Below are 20,884 nucleotides of genomic sequence, written 5' to 3'. Positions count from 1 at the left end.
GTCAGAAGGACTAACACTATATCTTAAAGATGGCTGAACAGAAAGAGAAAGAAACCGGGTCCCTTTGCACCAGTTCTGAATTGTTAAATGAGGAAAACAAAACCACTATTTAGTGAAGCCCTAGTCTATTGATTTAGTATATCCAGCCAAGTATAATCCCCTATTGATTCCAAGGATTATATAGGTGCAGCTGTATAAACTAGGGGACCATTGTGATCAGAGCTCACTTTTTGACAGTATTTTCTTTCTTTTGAGCACCTGTAGTTGTCTGAAGAATTTGGAGCAATGTTAGCATGGGGGAATATTGCCCAAGTTCAATCATGAGCACTTAACAACCATTGAGTGAGGGTCTAAGATGTGCCAGACATGGTCCTAGGGGCTGTGGGTCCAAGTCTCTGCTCTTATAGCACTGATGTTCTATTCAGGGGGAGAGGAACAACAAACAAGCAAACAAGAAAAGGAGGTGAAAGTGCTGTGAAGGGAGAAAGGCATGCTGGGTGACATGAGGGGCCCTGGCACTTTGTACAGGGTGGCCATTCAAGGCCTTGCTTCTAGGGTGGGATATAAGTCAGCTAGGACTGCCATAACCAAATACAACAGACTAGGTGACTCACGCAACAGAAATTTATTTTCTCACAGTTCCGGAGCATCCAAGTCCAAGATGAAACAGTTGCCAGGGTTGGTTTCTAGTAAGGCTTCTGTGCCTGGCTTGTAGACAGTGCCTCTCGCTGTGTGCTCACATGGCCTTGCCTATGTTCATATGGAGAGAGAGGTGGAGGGGAGGGGAGAGGAGGAGAGAAATTTCTAGTGTCTTTTGCCCTTTTTATAGGACACCAGTCCTGCCAGACTAGGACTCCGTCCTTATGACCCCATTTAAACTTAATTATCCCCCTAAAGGCCCTATCTCCAAAAATAAACACATTGGGGGTTTGGGCTCTGACATATGAACTTTAGGGAACACAATTCAACCATAACAAATGGCTTATGAACAGAGACCTGAAGGGAGGGACAGTGAAAGCCAAAATGAAACCTAGAGGAAGGGCATTTCAGGCAGAGGAATGGCATGAGCTAAGGCCCCGAGTCAGGAGCGTGTTTGGCATGTTGGAGGGGCAGCGAACAGGCCAGAGCAGCTGGAGCAAATGGGCAGGAGGAAGAGTGTCAGGGGGTAGGACAGAGAAGAAATGGAGGCCACATCTTGTATCACCTTGTAAACCATTGAAAGGACTTGGCCTTTACCCTGAGAGAAAGGAAAGGTGACACAAGAGTTCTGAGCAGAGGCGTAGCATGATCGCATTTATGTTTCAAAGAGCTGACTCTGGCTGTTGTGTGGAGAATGGACTGTAAATAAAAAGGTGGAAGAAAAGTATCTGTTAAAAAATAATCAGGAGGTAGATAATGGATCCTTGGACCAGGGTGGTTGAGAGATGGTCAGCTTTTGGATTTAGAGGTGGAGCTGATGGGAGGGACTTGCTGCTGATTGATGGATGTCAGGTGTAAGAGCAGGAGAGGAGTCTGGGATGCCTCCAAGGTTTCTGCCATAGGCATTTGAAGAATGAAATTGATGTTTACTGAGGTGGGGTTAATGGTGGGAAGATCCGTTTTGAGGGGTGAAACATCAAGAGTTCAGTTTTGGATAAGTTAATTTCAACATGCCTTTTAGAAGCTCAAGGGCAAATTTGGGTGGGGTGTTGGACATATGAGACTGCTAATCAGGGAATGGTCTAGGCCTGCAGCAGAAATTTAAGGGTTATAAAGTAAAAACGGTGTTTAAAACTGTTCCTCTAGATGAAGTCATTGCCTAGATAGGAGTAGATCAAGGAGAGTTGAGATCTGAGATCTGAGCCCTGGAGAATTCCGCAGAGTAAGGGTGGGAAAATGAAAAGGATTCATTAATGAAGACTAAGGAGAAGCAACCATGAGGTTGGAGAAAAACCAAGAAAGCGTAATGACCTGGAAGCCAAATGAGAAGTATTTCAGGGAGGAGAGGGTGATCACATATGCAAGTGACAGGACAAACAAGGTAAACACTAAAATCACCACGGCCTTGGAAAAAGCTGTTGCCATGGAGTGACGGATGAGTGTATTGGTTAGAGTCTTTTCAAGGCTTGACATGGGAGCATTCACTTCCAAGCTGCTCATGTGGTTGCTGACAGGCCTCAGATCCTTCTAGCTATTGGCCTAAGACATCGATTCCTTGCCCAGGGGCTCTCTCCATAGGGCAGCTCACAGCATGGCAGCCTGCTTCCCCTAGAACAAGGAATCTGAGAAAAGGCAAAAGAGAGCAGCCCCAGATGATAGCTACAGACTTCTGTAATACAATCTCGGAAGTGACATCCCATCACATCTCTAAAAGACTTTATTTTCTAGAGCAGTATTAAGTTCTCAGAATAATTGAGCAGAAAGTAGGGAGACGTCCCACAGCCTCACTGTACACACAGCCTCCCCCACTACCAACATTCCCCTCACATCATTATCACCCAAAGTCCATAGTTTACATTAGGGTTCACTCTTTGTTGTACATTCTGTGGATTTGGACAGATGTATAAAGACATGTATCCGCCATTATAGCATCATACAGAGTAGTTTCACTGCCCTAAAAATCCCCTGTGCTCCACCTACTCACCTTCCCTCCCCATCCCAAACTCTGGCTACCACTGATCTTTTTATTGCTTCCATACTTTTGCCTTTTCCAAAATGCCACATAGTTGGAATCATACAGTAGAGTAAACTTTTCAGATTGGCTTCCTTCACTCAGTAACATGAATTTAAGTTCGTCCGTGTCTTTTCGTGGCTTGATAGCTTATTTCTTTTTAGCACAGAATAGTATTCCATCATCTAGGATGTACCAGTCTATTCATCCATTCATCCATTGAAGGACATCTCAGTTGCTTCAAAGTTTTGGCAGTTATAAAGCTACGATAAACATCTGTGTGTAGATTTTTATATGGACATGTTTTCAACTCCTTTGGGTAAATTCCAGGGAGTGTAACTGCTGGCTTATATGGTAAGAGTAGGTTTCGTTTTGTCAAGAACAGTCAAACTGTCTTCAAAGGCAGCTGTACCATTTTTGCATTCCCACCTGCAAGGAATGAAAAGCTCCTTTTGTTCCACATCCTCACCAGCATTTGACTGTTGTCAGTGTTTTGGAATTCAGCTATTCTAATAGATGTGTAACAGTATGTCATTGTTGTTTTAATGTGCAATTTCCTAATGACATATGACGTGGAGCATCTTTTCATATGCCATCCAATCACTTTTGCTGATTCTAGTCATTAAAAGAAATTCACTAGGTCCAGCCCACACTCAAGGGGAGGTGAACACACAAAGGCCTGAATAGCAGGAGATGCTTCACTGGGGACCATCTCAGAAGCTGCCCAATATAATTTGATTCAGAAAAGAATGGAGGAAAGGAATTGAAGACAAACATAGACAATAATTTTGAGGAGTTTTGCTCCAAAACGAAACAGAGAAATGAGGGGCTAGTTGCAGAAAGATGTGGAGTTAAAATAATTACTTATTTCATAACCAACCAGATCATTCTTATCAATTAAGGTGATATATTGACTAGGTAACTAAATAGAATTCTATTTTTTCTCTTTATTCATTATTTCCTAGAAGTATGGCGACCAACAATGTTCAGGTTTGTAAATAACAAACCTGAGAGGGGATTTTTTTTAATAGCCTGTTTGTACCCATGCAGGGGTCCATATGCCAGGGCTTCCAGGAGACTTGTCTGTACACCCTCTAATTGCTTAAATCAGTCACCCAGGTTTATTTAGGCGGATAAAACCAATAGGCCTCAGCAAGGGCAAACAGTCTTTCCTGCGCGTGAAAACAAGCCTGCAGCTGCTTGGAACAGGCAGCCTCCTGGGCCGAGACCTGCACGTGGCAAACAGCCCACTGATGCCAATTAAAGTGTTACCGGCCAGAGTGATCATTTAAATCGTAAATCATGTCTGCAGTTGTTTTGACTTCTGACTACATCACAACACACTAAAATATGCACTGAACACAGAGACAAAACTACACAAACAGGCCAGTTAATTTGTGAAAGCAAACATCCTAGATCTGTGTCTGATGTTGGTCCACTAAAAACAGTGAGTCTTAGGATCTCTGGGGAATGAGGATCAGCCAACTGCGGGGTTTGGGGAGGGTCGTAAATCGTGTGCTTTCTTCTCCTTCCATATTCAGAACCAACTCCGACACAAGATACAGGGTACAGACCAAAGTGTTAGCTTTGTCACTGATGAGATCGTGTCTTCAGAGCTGAGCCTGTGCTACTCCCCTTCTCAGTCCAGACCTTTGGTCACTGTGTCCTGGGCAGTGAGGGAAGAAAGAGAACGGGATTCCTCACGGCTGACCGCCTTCTAATCGATCTGCTCTCCTTTGAGAAAGATGAGCCATTGGATGCCCCCTGCCATCACATGTGGGGGCCAAAAGTTTTAAGTGAGTCAAATGCAGGCTCACGCTAGAGCGGGGTTAATGAGAAATCCTATCTTGGCACACTTGGTTTGGACTATTGAAAAAACACACAGGGAAAGGTAGTGCCACTTATAATTTCGCAATTGCCTGTACCCTGAACCAAGACCTCCCCCCACCATCAGAGAAGATAAGAATCTTAGTCTGCTCCATTGTAAACAGGGAACAGGCAGAGGATGGAAGCCAACAAGCCTAGCCCAATGCGCGAGCTCTCAGAATTCATGTCAGCACAGGATTTTATTGAAATTCCTTCCTCTTCTGAAAGGGAATGAGCAAAGGGAGTGCAGAGGCTAGGGGCATTACTCAGTAGAAGTTCTTCCACAAAGAAACATGGGGCGGGGGGAGGGGAGGTGGCGAGGGGGAGGGGGGCAGTGAGCCTCCCCTCAAGCAGCAGCAGAACTAGGCAGAGAGGCGATTACAATCCCCTGTCTGAATACTTCACACACACACACACACACACACACACACACACACACACACACACACCCATCACAAAGTCAGCACTCAACAAACATTTGTTGCGCTGAACAGTCCCTACAACCAAAATGAACTCAAGTGCTCCAGTTCCTAGGAAGCCCCAAATCTCAAAACTCCAAGGACAGATTAAGGATAAAACTGAACGTGCGAGCCGAGGCTGGGGACAGCGCTGTCATGTCCCCGCAGGGCTTCTGTGACTTGCAGACCACCCTAGGGGAAGGCAAGGAGTATTTGGGGCGGGGAGAGATACCTGACATTATTTGAGTGCCAGGAGCTTAACCGAACCTGCAGCGAAGGGAATGGACACCACGCCCACGGAAGAGTTTCGGGTGGATTTCACCGAGTCCACAGGCTCGGAGGACCAGGCTGGGGGACCTGGGCTGTTGCGCGCCCCGCTTTCCCCAGGCCGGCGGCAGGGGGCACGCGAGGGCCTCCACGCGCTGCAGGCCGGGCGGGTGCTAGGCGGGGGCGGATGATGGGCGGGGAGCGGCGCTTGGGCAACTTTTTGGTTGGCTGCCTCGGGTGCTGACAGCCCGGGCCCCTTTTAAACTTATTCTCTCCGGCGCCCTCCCTCCCTTTTCGGCCTCTGCTCGCGACTTGGTAAGTGGCCTCCGACTGCCTCGACCCGGAGCCGGCCAGGTGGCCTGGTGTCTCTCCGGTGACATTACGTGCGCCCCTTCTTGTCCATGGGGTCATCCGGGCCGCCAAGACCGGGGTTCGGCCTCAGCTCGGGGACCCCTCGGAAAAGGCCCTCCCAGCCCCCGGGAAGGAGTCCCTGGAGGAGCCCCTGTGATGGCCCCTCTTGGGCGGGGTTCACCCACGTGGTGCTGGGGGCCCTTCCTCCCTGAGAAACACCCTCGTGGTTCCTAAGGTCCCCCTTCCCCAATGGCCCGGGCGCCGCCACCTCTTGCCTGTAGCCCACTCCCTTAAGGGATCTGGGCCACAGGGAATTTCATGCTCCTTTTCAGTGAAAAGTTAACATTTCGAGAATAAAACCGTCCCGGGGCGGAAGCGCAGAACCCGGGAAGGTGTCGGGGTTCTTGGCGCACTCGGGGCCTCCGCCTGTCCAGGGGTTCTGATGACTGGGACGTAACCAGTTTAGGAAGTGGATGAGATCATGGATGCGAAATACTTTAAGTTTCCATGCGGAGCAGTGCAATAACAGTGTTAGCGACAAGCCGAGGTGACTTCGCCCACACAGCCATGCCCGCGCCACAAATGCCTTTCGGTTGCCACTTCGCATGGTGGGGAGTCTTCCCAGGAGCGGATAATATTTTCAGGGTGTGAAGCCAGGCTTGGTTTTCTGCCCTGGGAGAAAATCTGGACCCCTGGGGTCCACCAAGATCTAGAAACACGCGAGGCTGCCCTGGAAAAAGCTTGTCCCCAGGAATCACTTATAAGTTTCTGGGAGGCTCTCTTCAGTATCAGTGGGCATTTTAAGTGTTCGTACACATTGTTATAAAAGACTTGTCTGAATTTAGTCCTATCTGTCAAGAGCTATATTTAGAGGTCAGTCAGTGAATGAAAGAATCTTAGCTGTCATAGGTACCACTTAGTAATCTTTTGAAATGTGAGGCTTTACACGTTGGACCCAGTTGTGAGAGATCCTTTTGCTGATTAGGCAGCCAGGTAGGACGTCAGTGTAGCACGCTTTTAGAGGAAAAAAGGTATCGTGTTGCAGGCTGTTCCTAAGTACCCTTTTTCAGCCTTATACATAGACCCGAAGTAGGTTGGCAATTTTCCCTTCCCGGAGTACTTCAGTCTCTTGTGAATAGCATTATAACACAGGAAAATGCGGCGGCCAGTCTTTGTTTTACAATTGCCTTAGGTGTTGAGCCAAACTGTTTAAAGCATTCCTTGTGAAAACGTGACAGGAGCTGAGAGCCAGGCAGCGTTTCACAGAGGCAGTGGCTTGAGGCAGTGTCTATTTAAAGATCGTGGAAACTTGAACAAGTGCTGAGGACTGTTCTGAACTCCTCGGTAAACATTTCCGGGTTTCTTTTGGTTTTTAAATCTGTTAAAGATTTGTCTCAGTTTATCTAGGCAAACACTGTTGCCAGTAATGTGTTTTTTTTCTAAAATTGATATTTCATGCTAATGTAACAAAGAGAAAAGTTGGAAAGATGGTGACTGTTGACATTGTATTAAATAGATCCCCAAAGTATAAGAATTTCGTTCATGATTTATTTTACTCCTGTCTGGAAATTACGGGAGAATCCCAAGTGTCAGGAAATTTGGGGAATGTTACTTTTTAAAATAAAAATTCTATTCAAAAGTAGCTTTTCATCAAATGGATCCAGTCGATCACCACAATAAAAGATATTCTTTACCAAAACAAAACATAAAAAGTTAACATGTGATATTCTTAACACTGTTCTCACTTTTCTACCAGGCTCAGTCCAGTTCAAAGATGCTGACACACTTCAGGTAAATGGAGAGAATTTGGATTGTTATTAAATAGTTGAATAGAATTCTTGGCCAAGGATGAGAACTCTAATCTGACTGGATATGCTCCTGCTCTGATGGGTTAAAGGATTTACCTGAGGCCAACTCGATAGGGATTTATTAAATGCAGTCACATCCCTCCCCACTTTAAAAAGCATGCTTAAGTAATTGACATTTAATCTTTCAAAATGTTTATCTTTCCCATTGGCGGCCACTTTGAGTTTTAAGTCTTCCAGAAAGAAGTCGGGGGTGAATTGTTAGGCTTTGGGGGGGAATTGTGTTTATGTGAGAACATTACTGTGTCTGAGTTGACAATGTAATATGTTGGGGCATTCTATATTACCTATAGCTTTATAAACTTTGTTTTATTAATGACATGTCTTACTTAGTAATTGCTGATCTGATTACCTACTGTTATACTTCTTTTACAGGGCTGGTGCATGAAAGAAGCTTTTCACACGTAAATAAGGTGTATTTGAACATGTGACAGTTGGTAATATACAAAGAAGTTTTTGCTTTCTCCCTTTCATGGTATCAGGAATAAATTTTGAGAAGGTGCCAAATATCGGTAAGAATATATGTCTGCCCCTTAGGGAATTTCCATAGAATACAATTCCATTACTTAAAGTTTTTTTACCATTCGGCCTACAGCTTGACACAGTAACTAGACTACCTGTTCTACAACTATCTTAAGACAACTTTGTCAACTGTGCTTTAATTTACAAAGATTATTTTAAAATTCCATTATTTTGGCTGCACTAAAGATTATATGTTCCTAAGGGGAGGGGTTGGTTGCAAAGGGGCATGAGGGAGTTTTGAGAAACTGTTTTACATTTTGATTATGGTGGTAAATTGCATTGGTCAAATTTGGAGTGAGTTTTACTGAATGCAAATTATGCTTCAATAAACATGACTTTTAAAACTTACCCTTTCTGGCATCATTGACATTTCCGGTGAAATCTATGAGAAGGCAGTGGGGCCAGCACTTGAATGATTTCCTGAGATCCTACAAGTGACAAAAACATCAAAATCACTTTGGGGTTTTAAGTCACATGAATGACTCGTGCTCCCAAATGCCTGAGAATCAGGACCAAAAGATACACACTGGCTCACTTATCAAGGATATAAAATTTCTCTTGATGGATATTTCAGGCTACAACATATTCCTCGTCTGAACAGCTGCATTTTAAATCGCACCTGTGGTACAGCACATCTTCCTCAATCTCTTGACAATCCATACTGGTGGCCACATGGTGGCAGAAAAAGGAGTGCAAAAGTTCTGTACCCTGTATATGCCCTGTAACTTTGTCAGCACTACTTTGGGTTCCTTGTAGCCCTGCTTTCCACATTGGCAATTTTCTCTTCCAAGAGAATTTTGAATGGCTTTGGCCAATACTGGCTAGCCAGGGAATTAGGGAAATGATGTTTGGTGCTAAGTGATTGGGCTGGAGTTGATCTCAAAGCTTGATGCATAGGCCACACGGTTTACTCCTGAGTGAGTCTGAACTCTGTCCCTTTTGGGATATTCAAAGATGTGTTTGAAAGGAGGGATGGGCCAGGCACTGGCTGTGAGCCATAGTTCTGTAGGTAGTAGGTCTAACCCACAGAGCCTGTTGAGCCCTGACCCTTCCAACAGCTGCCTTGTACCCTCTTGCCTGTAGGAGCAAACGCCCTTCAGATGCCCCTTTGTGGTTCCAGGTTCCAGACATTCCCTGCTCCAACTCACCCCCAAGCCCCCTCCCACATACCATGGCAACCCAGAATTGTCCAATACCTTGGTTAAGTAAAATAAGCATCACCAAAGAAAAAGGGGTGGCAGGTTGAGCCAGTCCCACCGTTTTGCAGTCCACTTGCCCTCGTTGGCACAGCACATGCCTGTGTGTTGAGCAGAACTAAAGCAGGAGTTGGAGAGATGCCACCATGACCACTGAAAAACCAGGCTGTGCTTTTGTGCTCAACTGCCCGGAGGAGAAGAGAAGCAAATTGACTTGAATGAAATGTTTTCAAAGAGGATTTATAATTCCACAGGAGGAGCTTGGGTATGAGAAGAATATAAAAAAATAATTGAAAAGAGTTTTATGCTAATGGTTATGATTCCATTGAAAATGAAGTCTTATTTTAGAACTCCAGTCACTAACTTCCACAGATGTGACCTGCCCAGGTTCACAATTATGCTAGTGCTATGTCAGTTCAGGTAGACTCAACTGGATTTCAAGAATGGGCATATCCTGTTTTTGACAGGTACTCACTCTACAGTATACCTGAGCCCTTGAGGTAGTTTTTCTTAAAAGCAAGCACATTTTTGTAGTTCAAGTGAATATTCCAAACTAAGGTATGTATTTCTGAGGTTCCTAAAACCTTAAATGTTTATATAATTTGGCAAATATTTACTGTGTTTTCCCTGTGTGTTAAGTTGTGTGATAGACGATTCCTGACTTGATGGAGTTTACACCTACCCATATCGCTATGTAAGATGAAGCTGGTTAGAATGTGCCTCAATCGACTTGTGTTACAAGGAACAATTTCACTTAGTATCTGAGTCAACATCTGAAAGATTCCATTGTTAGGATGAACTGTGAGAAGACATATCTATACCCCCTACCCCCTCCACCACATTTCCAGAATGGGTGGGGTGGCTTATACACAAATAGCAAACAGAAACAATGAGAAGAGGGAATAAAAGCGAGACGAGCAGGATTATAAAACAAGCCCTTAGACCTCATGCTTCAGGCTCCTGCCAATTTAGCTCTGAGCTTCCTAGGGGCCAGAGAGAAGAGTTAGTTGGGAAATATGCCATTTGGCATTTGAATATAAGTTTAAAATGGATGCAGAGAAGGGGGCAGGGTCATTTGCATTCTAGGCTCCTTGGAACTCACATGAGAAGATGCTTTTTTCCCCCTCATGATCTCAAGTACCTTGAAGGAAGAAGCAGAACAGAGAAGGTTGTCCGGGTAACTAAACAGGGATCTAGAGATAGTGCAGACTGATGCATTTGACTCCAGAGTAGTAAGGTCAGTGGGCTGGTGAGCCCTGTGAGGCTGGACCTACTCAGCTGATGGTCAAGCCAAAGCCAGGGATAACGCCTTGTGAGAGAAAAGCCGTGTTGAGATTACGTGAAGAGATAAACAGCCAGGGATGTGTTTGAAAGGCTTATTTTAAATTTGTGCTCATAAAAATTGCCTTTCCAAAATTGACCTTGTATTCATAAACTGAAAAGTTCTGATTCCACTATTATGTTATAAAGCTGTGATGTATCACAATCTGGGACTATGCATCCATGACTAGAAGGACCCCTAGTGGAGCTTATCGGTACTGCAAGGGGCCAGTTGTCTTGAGGTACCCTCCACGGCTGCCAACTGCATCTCTAGGACAACTCCACATCTGTTTCAGGAGATAAAGAGATAAAACCCAGTCAAATTAGTGTGACCTATGTCACCATGACTTGCTCCCAGGAACAGCAGAATGTAGTAGTTGATGAAATGAAGCCTAATACCACTGATTTTCCATTGGACAAACGCCCTGGCATGTTACCCCCATTCTCTAGGGCGGAATAGAGCCCACTGGATCATTTATAGACCTCCTCATTTATAGTGGAAAAATGTGTGGAACTTTGGGAATCATCATAGAGTCCAAACTGCATTGCAATACAATCACCACTAGCCACATCTGGCTTTGAGTACTTGAAATGTGGTTAGTATGAATTGATATGTGCTGAGGTGTTAAAAAAAAAATCAGCATTGGAAGAAGTAACATTAAAGAATGTTAACTATCTCAATTTTATGTTGATCATAAGTTAAATAATATTTTGGATGTATTAGGTTAAATGAAATATATTAAACTTATATAAATGTCATTTGCATTGTATTTCTATTGGGCAGTTTCCAAAATATTCATGGAAACATGCAGACAGTGGTTCCACAATCCAATAGAAAGATGTTGCTTTTCTACTATACAGGACCTCCGGGAGGAAAGCAAGAGTAAAATTAGCACTTAAAATGCAGAATTTACAGGTAAGCAGCTTTTTTTTTTTTTCAAGGACATGAAGTGCATGTGTAGGGGTAGCCAGTGCTACTTAGAAGACCTGACATAAATTCTACATGCAAGCTGCTTGCACATCTGGGAATTTAAAAGAAAAGACTTCAGAATGTACTTATTAAGCAGTCTTTTATTCTAAGACTACTCTGTGCATGTACTTGTGTGTTAATTAGCATAATCAAGGGCCAGAGGACTTGGTGTGCTACAGCTCATCAAAATATAACTTCCTTAGTGAAGAATCCATGTGATGAACAGTTCTTGTTCCCTACCTAGTTGTGTGTGTGTGTGTGTGTGTGTGTGTGTATTTGTGTCTGTAGTAATGTAGTCTTTCAGCGTTTTTTTGTTTGTTTGTTTGTTTATGGAAGAGGAAGGATTGGGGGAGGTGGCACCATAAATATTACCCGAACTTGTATAAAGTACAATTTTTCAGAGCTACCTTATGTTAAACCAAAATGTTCCACAAAATCCTCTTTCTTTCATTTTCTCTTAACTCAGCTCTGAAAAGCAGGTCTGTGTAAAATCCCCTTCTGTGTTTTCCTTACTACTAACAATGACTTTTTGTCATTTTGTCTTTTAACAATAAGTGGATTCTTCCTGTAGGTTTCACATTTCTCTTAAGCAGTGGTTCTTCAGGGCTATGGTGGGAGGAGATGATTTTGCCCTCCTGGGGGACATTTGGTAATGTCTGAAGACACTTGATTCCCACAACTCAGTGGGTGGGGAGTGCCACTGACATCTAGAGGGTAGAGGTCTGCGATGCTGCAAAATACCCTACAATGCATAGACAGTGCCACACCAAAAAACTGACCCAAAATGTGCAGAGATTGAGAAACCCTGTCTTAGAAAACCTCATTCCCAGCAATGCCAACTTGCTAAGGTGCTACTGAGTATGCTACGGGCTATTCCCAAAATGTGACTTTCCCACACACATATCGTTCCCTGTACTTTGAGGTCCAAGGGTGCTTAATTACTAGTCTCATTGTTCTTACTTCTAAGTGAACTTCTATATCACAAAATAGCAATTCATTGTTTTAAGTGAAGAGCTATAGGGATTTTCTTCTAGGCTCCTCAAAAGCTAGTTTTCGTGTTGATAAGCGGCCAGAAACTCAAAATTAGCGCATCACAAACTAGTGGCTTTCTTAATCAGACTTGGTCAAACTGGACGCCTTAGGTTGATCGCTGAGGTGAAGCTTGCCCAGATCTATTGAGGGACCATCAGGCCTCTGGCCTGGCCACAGAGTCTAGAAACTACCCACAGGTTGTTACCATGATCTACTTCCATCAAATAGCTTCCAACAAATAGCTTCCATCCTCATGAGGGGCACTTAGCACAATAAAGGAACATTCACAAACCGGCCGGAGACCAAACACCCACACCCAAGGAATTGACCCAAGCATCATTGACTGCTCCCCCTCTCTAATATTCACATGAACCAGAAGATTCTGACTAATTTTAGAGTCCAAAGAACAACAAAACTCTGAAAACATTGAATGCCTATGTTGGCAGAATTAAGCCCGTTCAGATTGCATGGAGTGCAGCCTGAGTTCAGTGAATGAGCAAGCCGTGAGTCACACCCCTTTCACACGCTGGCTGGTATCCATCACCGCAAAGATGCATTGAATGCAGTTAATGAGACTGACAAAAAGGTGATGGGTGAGACAATTGCTCTCAAATGCAGCAGCAGTACAATGGAGGCATCTAGTAGCAATGCAGGGAACTCACTGGAAACACGGAGATGGGCCAGGGTTCCTAGAGCTCTGAGCAGTCCAGAGGTGCTGCCTACCTCTCAGGTTAAAATGCCCTTCTCTGTCTTCTGAGCGTGGGCATCTTTAATCTTACACTTTCTTGCGTAAAAAAGAATACAGCGCATGCCCCATGGTGACAAACAGCAGGGAGATGAAGACCAGCACACCAAATTGCTGCGGCTGAGGGGCCAACCTGACGAGGATGAAGTGGGTGAGGTCCATGAGGTAGTTCAGGGAGCACTGCACGTTGTTCACAGCCCCTCGCTCCATTTCTGGAATGTTCTCCTGAAGAAGCTGAGTCACAGTGAGGTCAAAGGACCAGAGAGACCTACAGGGCAGCAGTACTGGGAGAGAATAGAGGTGGATTCGGTGAGGATCCCGGCTCCAGCAACTGACTGGCTCCATTCGTCATGTTGCCTAAATGGAACTTTCTGTGGCTCGGTGTCCTTATCTGTGAAATGGGAACATATAGAGTACTCTCCCCAGAGGATTGCACCATATATTGGGTTGTCGGAAAAGTCATGATGTATTTTTTCTGTTTTTTGTTGCACAAACGCGTCATGACTTTTTCGACAACCCAACAGTATTGTGCAGCGTAGAGAGCATCATGCCTTGACATCTGTGCCACTTACACTTCTTCCTAGCAGAATTACAAATGACCTTGGGGTTGCTGGTGTGCTGTTGAAACTACACAGATTGAAAGCACCAGTGCCCAGGATACACTGTGCCTTGGTTCAATGTAAAGTATAGTTACTGTCATAATTTGTGCCGTTATAGTTACCCTTTTGAATCACCATTACCACCATCACCACCCGATAGCAATAAAACTTCATTTGGGATGTTTTTGTTTATGCTTCCCACTTCATTCCAAAAGTGTTTAGGAAAGAGAGTGAAGTCTTGAGCTTCAAATCTAGTTCCAATTCCAGAGTTTTCCTCTTCACTCCTGGCTTCTCAGAGAAGGAATTAGCTTCCCTTCTCCCTCGTTCCTCCCACTTTGAACCACATAAAGGGGCTCAATTTGATTACACTTCAGCAGAGCCTCCGTGCCTGCCATATAGGCATCAAAAGAGCAGAAGCCCACCATGGTGATGACAGTGCTGTTCCTGAGTGACAGCATCTGCTTTGGGGGTTCTGGTGCTGCTTTCACGGGCACCTGCTCCCAGCTTCTGCCTGCCTGATTGGTTTACCAGCCAATCAGGCCTCCAGAAGCCTCCTGGTAGCCGCTGTCCTGATCCCCACACTTAGCTCTGCACTCAAGAATTATTTGGACCAAATATGCTATGTCCTCCAGTGTCTGCCTTTGCAGGGCACTGGCCAGGCCTCCTGTCCTCCTGGGCGGCCCTTGTCACCCTGCTGTGGCCCATCCCGTCCTCCCGGGCTGTCCTGACCACCCAGCATGAACTCTCAGTCTAGGGGCATAGCCCACCAATGGCCTGGCCCCACACTGGACTCTGACCTGGGGTTTACCTGTCTAATCCCAGCACCTGGCCCTTAAGAAACAGGGGTTCCAGAGTTAGGCAGTATTTGTCACAGGCTGTAACGGCACAATGTGAAGCGCTCCAGGGAGGGAGGGCTAATTATGCACCGACACAATTATTTCTAAATTGAGGGACCAAAGAGGTATAGTTTTTAGATTTTTAGAAAGCAAAGTGACTTACAGGACACGTGCCAAATTGTATTGTGCCAAAGTTCTGTGACTTACTTTCCATCAGGATGGAAACAAGAATTTCCTGAGCCTCGAACAAGCCCTGTGCCTGGGGATACAGGTAGAATCCAAGGCAGGCCACGGGCCACTCGTCATAGTGAGAAAACCAGTCATCAAGGCTACCAGGCCTGGCCATGCTAACCAAGTAAACAAAGGCACGATACATCCTGGGTACTGGTGCTTTTAACCCGTGCAGTTTCGGCAGCACACCACCTCCCCCAAGGTCATCTGTACCTCTGCTAGGAAGAAATGAAAACAGCACTTGCCAGCACTGGGTGTGGGGGAGCCACACAGCACCCATTTCATTCAGCATTGTGGTTCTCTCCATCTCACTGCCCACCCACGCTCCACCCTTACACAACAATGCTCATGAAAGCACCGAAATTACAGCCAAAACATATGAATGACGATGATGACTGAGGATGCGAGTTCATGTGTAACAAGCAGCTCCTGTACTAGTGAAAGTCTTGTGCTAACCACATCACCTACAGGAATTATGCCAATGCGTCCTCCGGACTTCCCTGATGGGCAGGCATAATCATTACTTACCCATCTTACAGAGAAGGAAATGGGGACATGGGGAACTTAGGTAACTTGCCAACATCATCACCCACCTGGCTCCATGTCCTGAGCTGTCTCCCTCAGGAGTGTCGAGCGTGTGCTGTGTCTGGCATCCTTATCAAGGGTCAGCAAAAAGAACAGCTACTGCAGTGGAGAAACACCGGAAGCGTCTCTCATACTGAGTGCTTCTTCAGATCACAGGTGCTGCCGATGAGATTTCACACTTCCCAAATGCAATCACTTCCTTTGTGTCAGGTAGAGTCAAATCACCTGGGGATAGGAGTCACTAGGGGACTTTTTTTCCCCTTTTGAACTAAATACTTGAATATCATAATATAATGTGAACTGCATAAACCATAAATAGCCAATCTGCTCTCAGTTGTTCATGCAATTAAAGGCTGGAAGGGCAAGCCAAGTACCCTACCTAATAAAAGATAACTCACCCATCAGGCATTACACTTAAAATATTTTAGAGGTTAGGTAATCTCCAGATGAAAGCACAGGTTTCTCAATCAGTTATTTGGAATTAAGAACACAGCTTCTTTCTTACACATTATATCAGAGAAATATGGTTCCCAGGCTAGCCCATGGTTTTATAACCTCTTAAATTGGACTTCCAAAACTTTCATTTCCCTTCTTGCAATATGCCAAAGCTGTGTGGACCAAGGGTTTCTGGGTCTCTATGGCAGAAATCCAGAATACATCACCCCAACCCCATGCTCCCAGCCCATTATGGCTGCAGAGGTGAGAAGGTGAAGCTCTGAGCCCCAAGAGGGCAGAGACCTTGCTGAAGCCTGGTGCCAGGAGTGTGGACGAGGCACACAGCGGAGGTATGCAGGAAGTTCGCTGAATGAAAGAGGAAGACATACTTGGTTGTTGTTGTTTTATTTGTTTTTTTAAAGATTTTATTGGGGAACTGAGGGAGGGGAACAGCGCCGGGGAATCGGGGGAAGGGGAACAGACAAGTTGCTGTTGCAGACTCTTCCCAGGCCGGGGATTTGCAAGTTTAATCACTCAGGCCAGTTACGTGATTCCTGTTGTCATCACTTCTGACCCCCAGCATGTCACTGTTGGATTCAGCAGCCATCAAATGACCAAAAACTTTTTAAAAGATTTTTTAAAACACCCTAAGTAAATCAGATATGTCCTCACTGCCAGGTGTGATGCCGTATGGTTGGTGGCAGAGTTCAGAAACCAAGTTCTTGGGGGCAGGCAAGCTGTAGACCCTCAGTTAGGCACCCTGTCCCTGGGAAAGGACTTAACGCTCCCCCCCCCCCCCCACACACACACAGGCAGCTAAGGAAAGCCTTGGCCCCACCAAGCTGCCGTTGTCCCTCTCTCCCCATCTCAGTTCTGCAGAGAAAGGATCCAGGTCAAAATACTTCTTTCAGGTAGATGCCATCTGTAGCATTTACATGCTTGACACCCAGGAAATGACGATCCTTACCGCCCCAAATCTCCATGTTTTCACATTTCAGCCTTTGCAAAACTGTCTGCCTGGCCTAGAGCACTCTTCCCGCTGCATGTCTCCTGCCCAGCTGGCCCTTCAGGGGTCTCTTAATTCTGCCTCCTGCTAGGAAATCTTCTCCAAGCCCCAAAATAAGATTGGGTGTCCCTCTGTGTTCCCTATCCTTCTGTCCTTCTCAAACAGCTCCTATCACTTTGTAGTGTTGACTGCTGTTGACGACTTAATTGATGGCCTCCTATTCCACGTGGCTAAGACCTTGTCTGATTCAACCACTCTTGTATACCCGGTGTCTCGGACAGTTCTTGTCACATAATGAGCTCTCAGTGAATGACTGATGAAGGCTTACAACAACACAGTGGCGAGACCATCAAACGCTTCTAAGATTACTTAGCAACATCACAGGCTGCAGAATCCCACCCCACTCGTGACCCACTGCTCACCAATTCTCGCGAGGATCACGCCCAAGAAGAGCAAGATGATGGAGATGTAAGACTCAGGATACTCCAGGTCCTGCTCGCCTTCAAGCAGAACCGTGCTGTTGGTCCAGTGGATAGAGGAGCGGTTGGGAAGGATAGGTTGCTTCACATTTCTTTCAAAGAAATAAACATGCACCTGCTCCTCTTTTAGCACCTCGTGGTCTGAAGAAGGGTTGTTGCTGAATGGGAGGGAGAAAACAGCCAGGTCAAAAGGACTCCCAGGAGCAAAGACAGAAAACACGCAGAGTGTCAGGCAATCAGGCAACCTATGTGGAGCCAGCTGGGTATGCTCCCCGTGGTGACCAGGCCATAGCGCCCCCTGAGGCTGGTGAAGAGAATCGTGCCCATCAGGCCAGACAAAGCCCAAAGGGCCGTGAGGATGCTGAACAGCAAGCCTCCGATCCCCTGGGTGTAGGCGTTGCCAATGGTGATGCAGTCGAACCCCAGCACGGTCATGTAGAGGAAGGCCAAGCCCAGGCCGGCCGGAAAGACAGTCTGCCTGCAGTACGCTTCCCAGCCCTCACGGCATGTGCGCAGCAGCCTTCGCGTGTTTTGAAGGCAGAGAGAAAATCCCGTGGTTGTGGCCTGTTGTCCTTCAAGGTTAGATCTGTGGTCCTTTGGCTTATCCAAAGTTTTGGGCTTGTTGAAGAATCCATCAGTGGTTTCCAAAGAGCCAGTTTCCCCTGAAATAAAATGCAAATAAACCTTATGTCAGGAGCCTGCCCGAATGCCCTGAGTCCATCCCCAACCTCATCGACTTCCTTGGTGGACGTTGCCATGTGCACCGATGTCTTCCTATCCTAAGCATCTGGGTCTCTGCCTGAGGCTCTCTCTCCAGTCACAGGAATATAAAGGCAGACTCTACATGCCCAGAAGTCAACACCCTTGGGAACAACCCTGGCCTGATGAGTGACAAGACTTGGTGAAGAAACGCCTCGGTTTCCTTAGCCGTTAGTGGGACAATTCTGAGGTACCCCGACATAGTCTCTTAGAGGACCCCGACGGGACTGAGCCCCAGTCGCCCTCAGTGGTAACTCATACATTAATACACATGTTACTGGCTTTTCTCCCTTCCCTGTCTCCACCCACATCCTTTTTGGAATCATCTTCCTAAAAGATTCGCTTTCACCCCAAACCCTTGTCTCAAGGATTGCTCTTGAGAGAGCCCATGGTGAAGTGAGGAAGATGGGCGTAGACGGAGGAGAAGAAAGGGAGGGTTCACACACTTGAGACAGGGGTAGTGATGCATAGTTCCTTTGGTTATTTTTCTGAAGAAACAGGTACTCACGAAAAGACAATGATTAATACCTTTCAGTCTTCCAGGACAGGATAGGCAATGACTGGAAACAAATTTTTTAAATATATAACCTCTTGTGAGAGGTATACAGCACAAATTAAGACAAGCTCTGAAAAGGACTAAAGGAGCCAAACAGGGCTGTGAAGGAAGGAGAGGGGGTCAGGTGAGGCAAATCCATTCTAGACCAAGACCTGTGGGGAAGGTAAAGCTCTTGGTCACAGAAAATAATTTATTGCCATAGCAGATTGTTGTTATAAAAAAAGAGATAGTAATAACAACAATGAAAAAAAAAACCCAGCTAACACTGACTTTACTAAATGTTGGGGAGGGAAATAGGACTTTATAGAGACTATTTTATTTAATTGTCACAACATCCCTGAGGTCAGTTCTATTATTGTTAACCTTATTGTATAGATAGTGAGCCAAAGAGAGTCTGAAAAAATTAACCCAGCATGGTCACACAGCTAATAAGTGGCAGATGACAAGAATATAGCTCCAGCCATCTGTCCACCCATCCACCATCTACCATCTAACTATGAACAGCTATCTATTTATCTATCTCTGTAAGTTCACATACTTTTTCATGCAATGAGATCTAGTGAGGTGTAATAGCAAAACAACTTGAGAGAAAAGAGAATTGATTATAAGAAGTTTAGGAGGACAGACTCAGGTCAGGAGCAACGCCTGGGCTGTGTTGTACCAGGTGAATCAGCAATGTTGTCAACAGGTAGAGGTGGTTCTCACCTTGGGAGAATGAGGCCACATTTACTGGCAGGTCCACCTTCCTCCCCTCCTCACCCTAATGTTAGGGAATTTCTGATTTTAAATGGCTGATAGCAGAGATGGCCAGTTCATCATGTTGTCTTGACTTAAAGAGCAGCCCCATACTCCCTAACGCAGTTGTCTCTGGCTTAGTATCTTTAGGGAGGATGTTTAAGAGTGAGGAAGAAGGAGTAATCAGCCCACAGGAATAGGTTGTGCAGGTTGTGCCCTGCACAGGCTGGGGCAGGTGGTACTCCCATTGGGGTCTCTCTGAATGGAGCCCTTGTGCATAACCTGTGCAACTGTACAACCTGTGTAACTGTACATGGCAGCCCCGCCTCCTCCTACCAATGAGATCAACCACATGAACTCCATGACCAAGGGCACAGCTGGAGCCTTCTCATTTCTCACTGTTTCTTGGCAAATTTGCAGACAGAATATTGAGATTATGATCAGACACAGCTCCGGAAAGAAGAAATAAAGGAGAGAGAAAAAAAAGAACAAAGGCCATCTCTGGGCTCGCATTCCCTTGAACATTCGCAGCCTCCTGTTGCCTTTCTAGGAAGGGCTCCCCTGCTTGTTGCTGGGGTTTTACATCCAATTGGGGAACTAGTTGATAAGCCCTGGACAGAAATAGAAACTCTACGAGAAGCGAAACCAAGTTCCATCCAAGAATGAAACCACAATCGATCACATGAGATGCCCATGTCATCACCTGGCCCATGGACAAGGGAGCAAATCTAGGATGATCTGATCCAGCCGCCACAGCGCTGCATTCATCCATGTGAGAGAAAGGAGACATTGCAACTCAGGGGACCAGGCCTTCCTCCGAGTAAATGTAATGTTACGCATTTGCTAGATTTGCTACCCATGCACTGGATGAACAAAGGTGAAAACAGGAAAGAGCCCTTTCAGTCTAATTATAGATTAATCATAGGATTTTCAGCCTGGAAAAGACCTTCAAGGTCAGTTGTTGGAATCTGAACAATGAACCAGTGAGTAAAGTGAAGAATAGATACTAGGTTTCTTGGAGCTAATTATTCAGAGTCCTGTCTGAGCACTCTTTTCTATCACACCCTACTACCTTAACAACAAGAACAATTTTAATAGTCATTATTATGACTAACATGCTGACAGGGAAGAGAGGTAACAAGTAGAGATAAAGAACACAATTGGTTGAATACCTATTATGGGCCAGGCACAGAATTCTAAGCCTTTCTACACGTATTCATCTCACTTCATTCTCACAGCTCTAAGAAGTTGAAAATATCCCCGTCTTGCAAATTAGGAAACTGAGGCACACAGAGGTGAAGTTATTGGCTCAAAGTCACAGACAAGGTAAATGATGGACCCAAGATTTAAGCCCAGGCAGCCTGACTTCAAAGCTTATTCTCTTAACTATTCCACCATCATTGAAGAATATATTTACAAGG

The 20,884-nt window shown here is 45.4% G+C and overlaps 1 protein-coding gene and 1 long non-coding RNA gene across 2 annotated transcripts in view; one reads left to right on the top strand and one right to left on the bottom strand.

The window, feature by feature from the left end:
• Positions 1–654: 654 nt before the first annotated feature.
• Positions 655–20,884, bottom strand: part of LOC109387846 (solute carrier family 40 member 1-like) — a 23,199-nt gene continuing 2,969 nt past the window's right edge. The window contains 4 exon segments of the mRNA XM_019651983.1: positions 655–750; positions 8,329–8,407; positions 17,357–17,645; positions 17,648–18,075. Coding sequence (XP_019507528.1) covers positions 8,340–8,407; positions 17,357–17,645; positions 17,648–18,075 — 785 coding nt within the window. The 3' untranslated portion in view covers positions 655–750; positions 8,329–8,339.
• On the top strand, positions 5,523–8,300 carry LOC109387847 (uncharacterized). The gene is made up of 3 exons (XR_002125118.1): positions 5,523–5,556; positions 7,349–7,383; positions 7,833–8,300. It is a non-coding gene; the product is annotated as an uncharacterized LOC109387847 (long non-coding RNA).

Source organism: Hipposideros armiger, unplaced genomic scaffold (assembly GCF_001890085.2).
Source record: "Hipposideros armiger isolate ML-2016 unplaced genomic scaffold, ASM189008v1 scaffold_171, whole genome shotgun sequence".
Taxonomy (NCBI): domain Eukaryota; kingdom Metazoa; phylum Chordata; class Mammalia; order Chiroptera; family Hipposideridae; genus Hipposideros; species Hipposideros armiger.
This window is presented reverse-complemented; position numbering and strand designations above follow the sequence as displayed.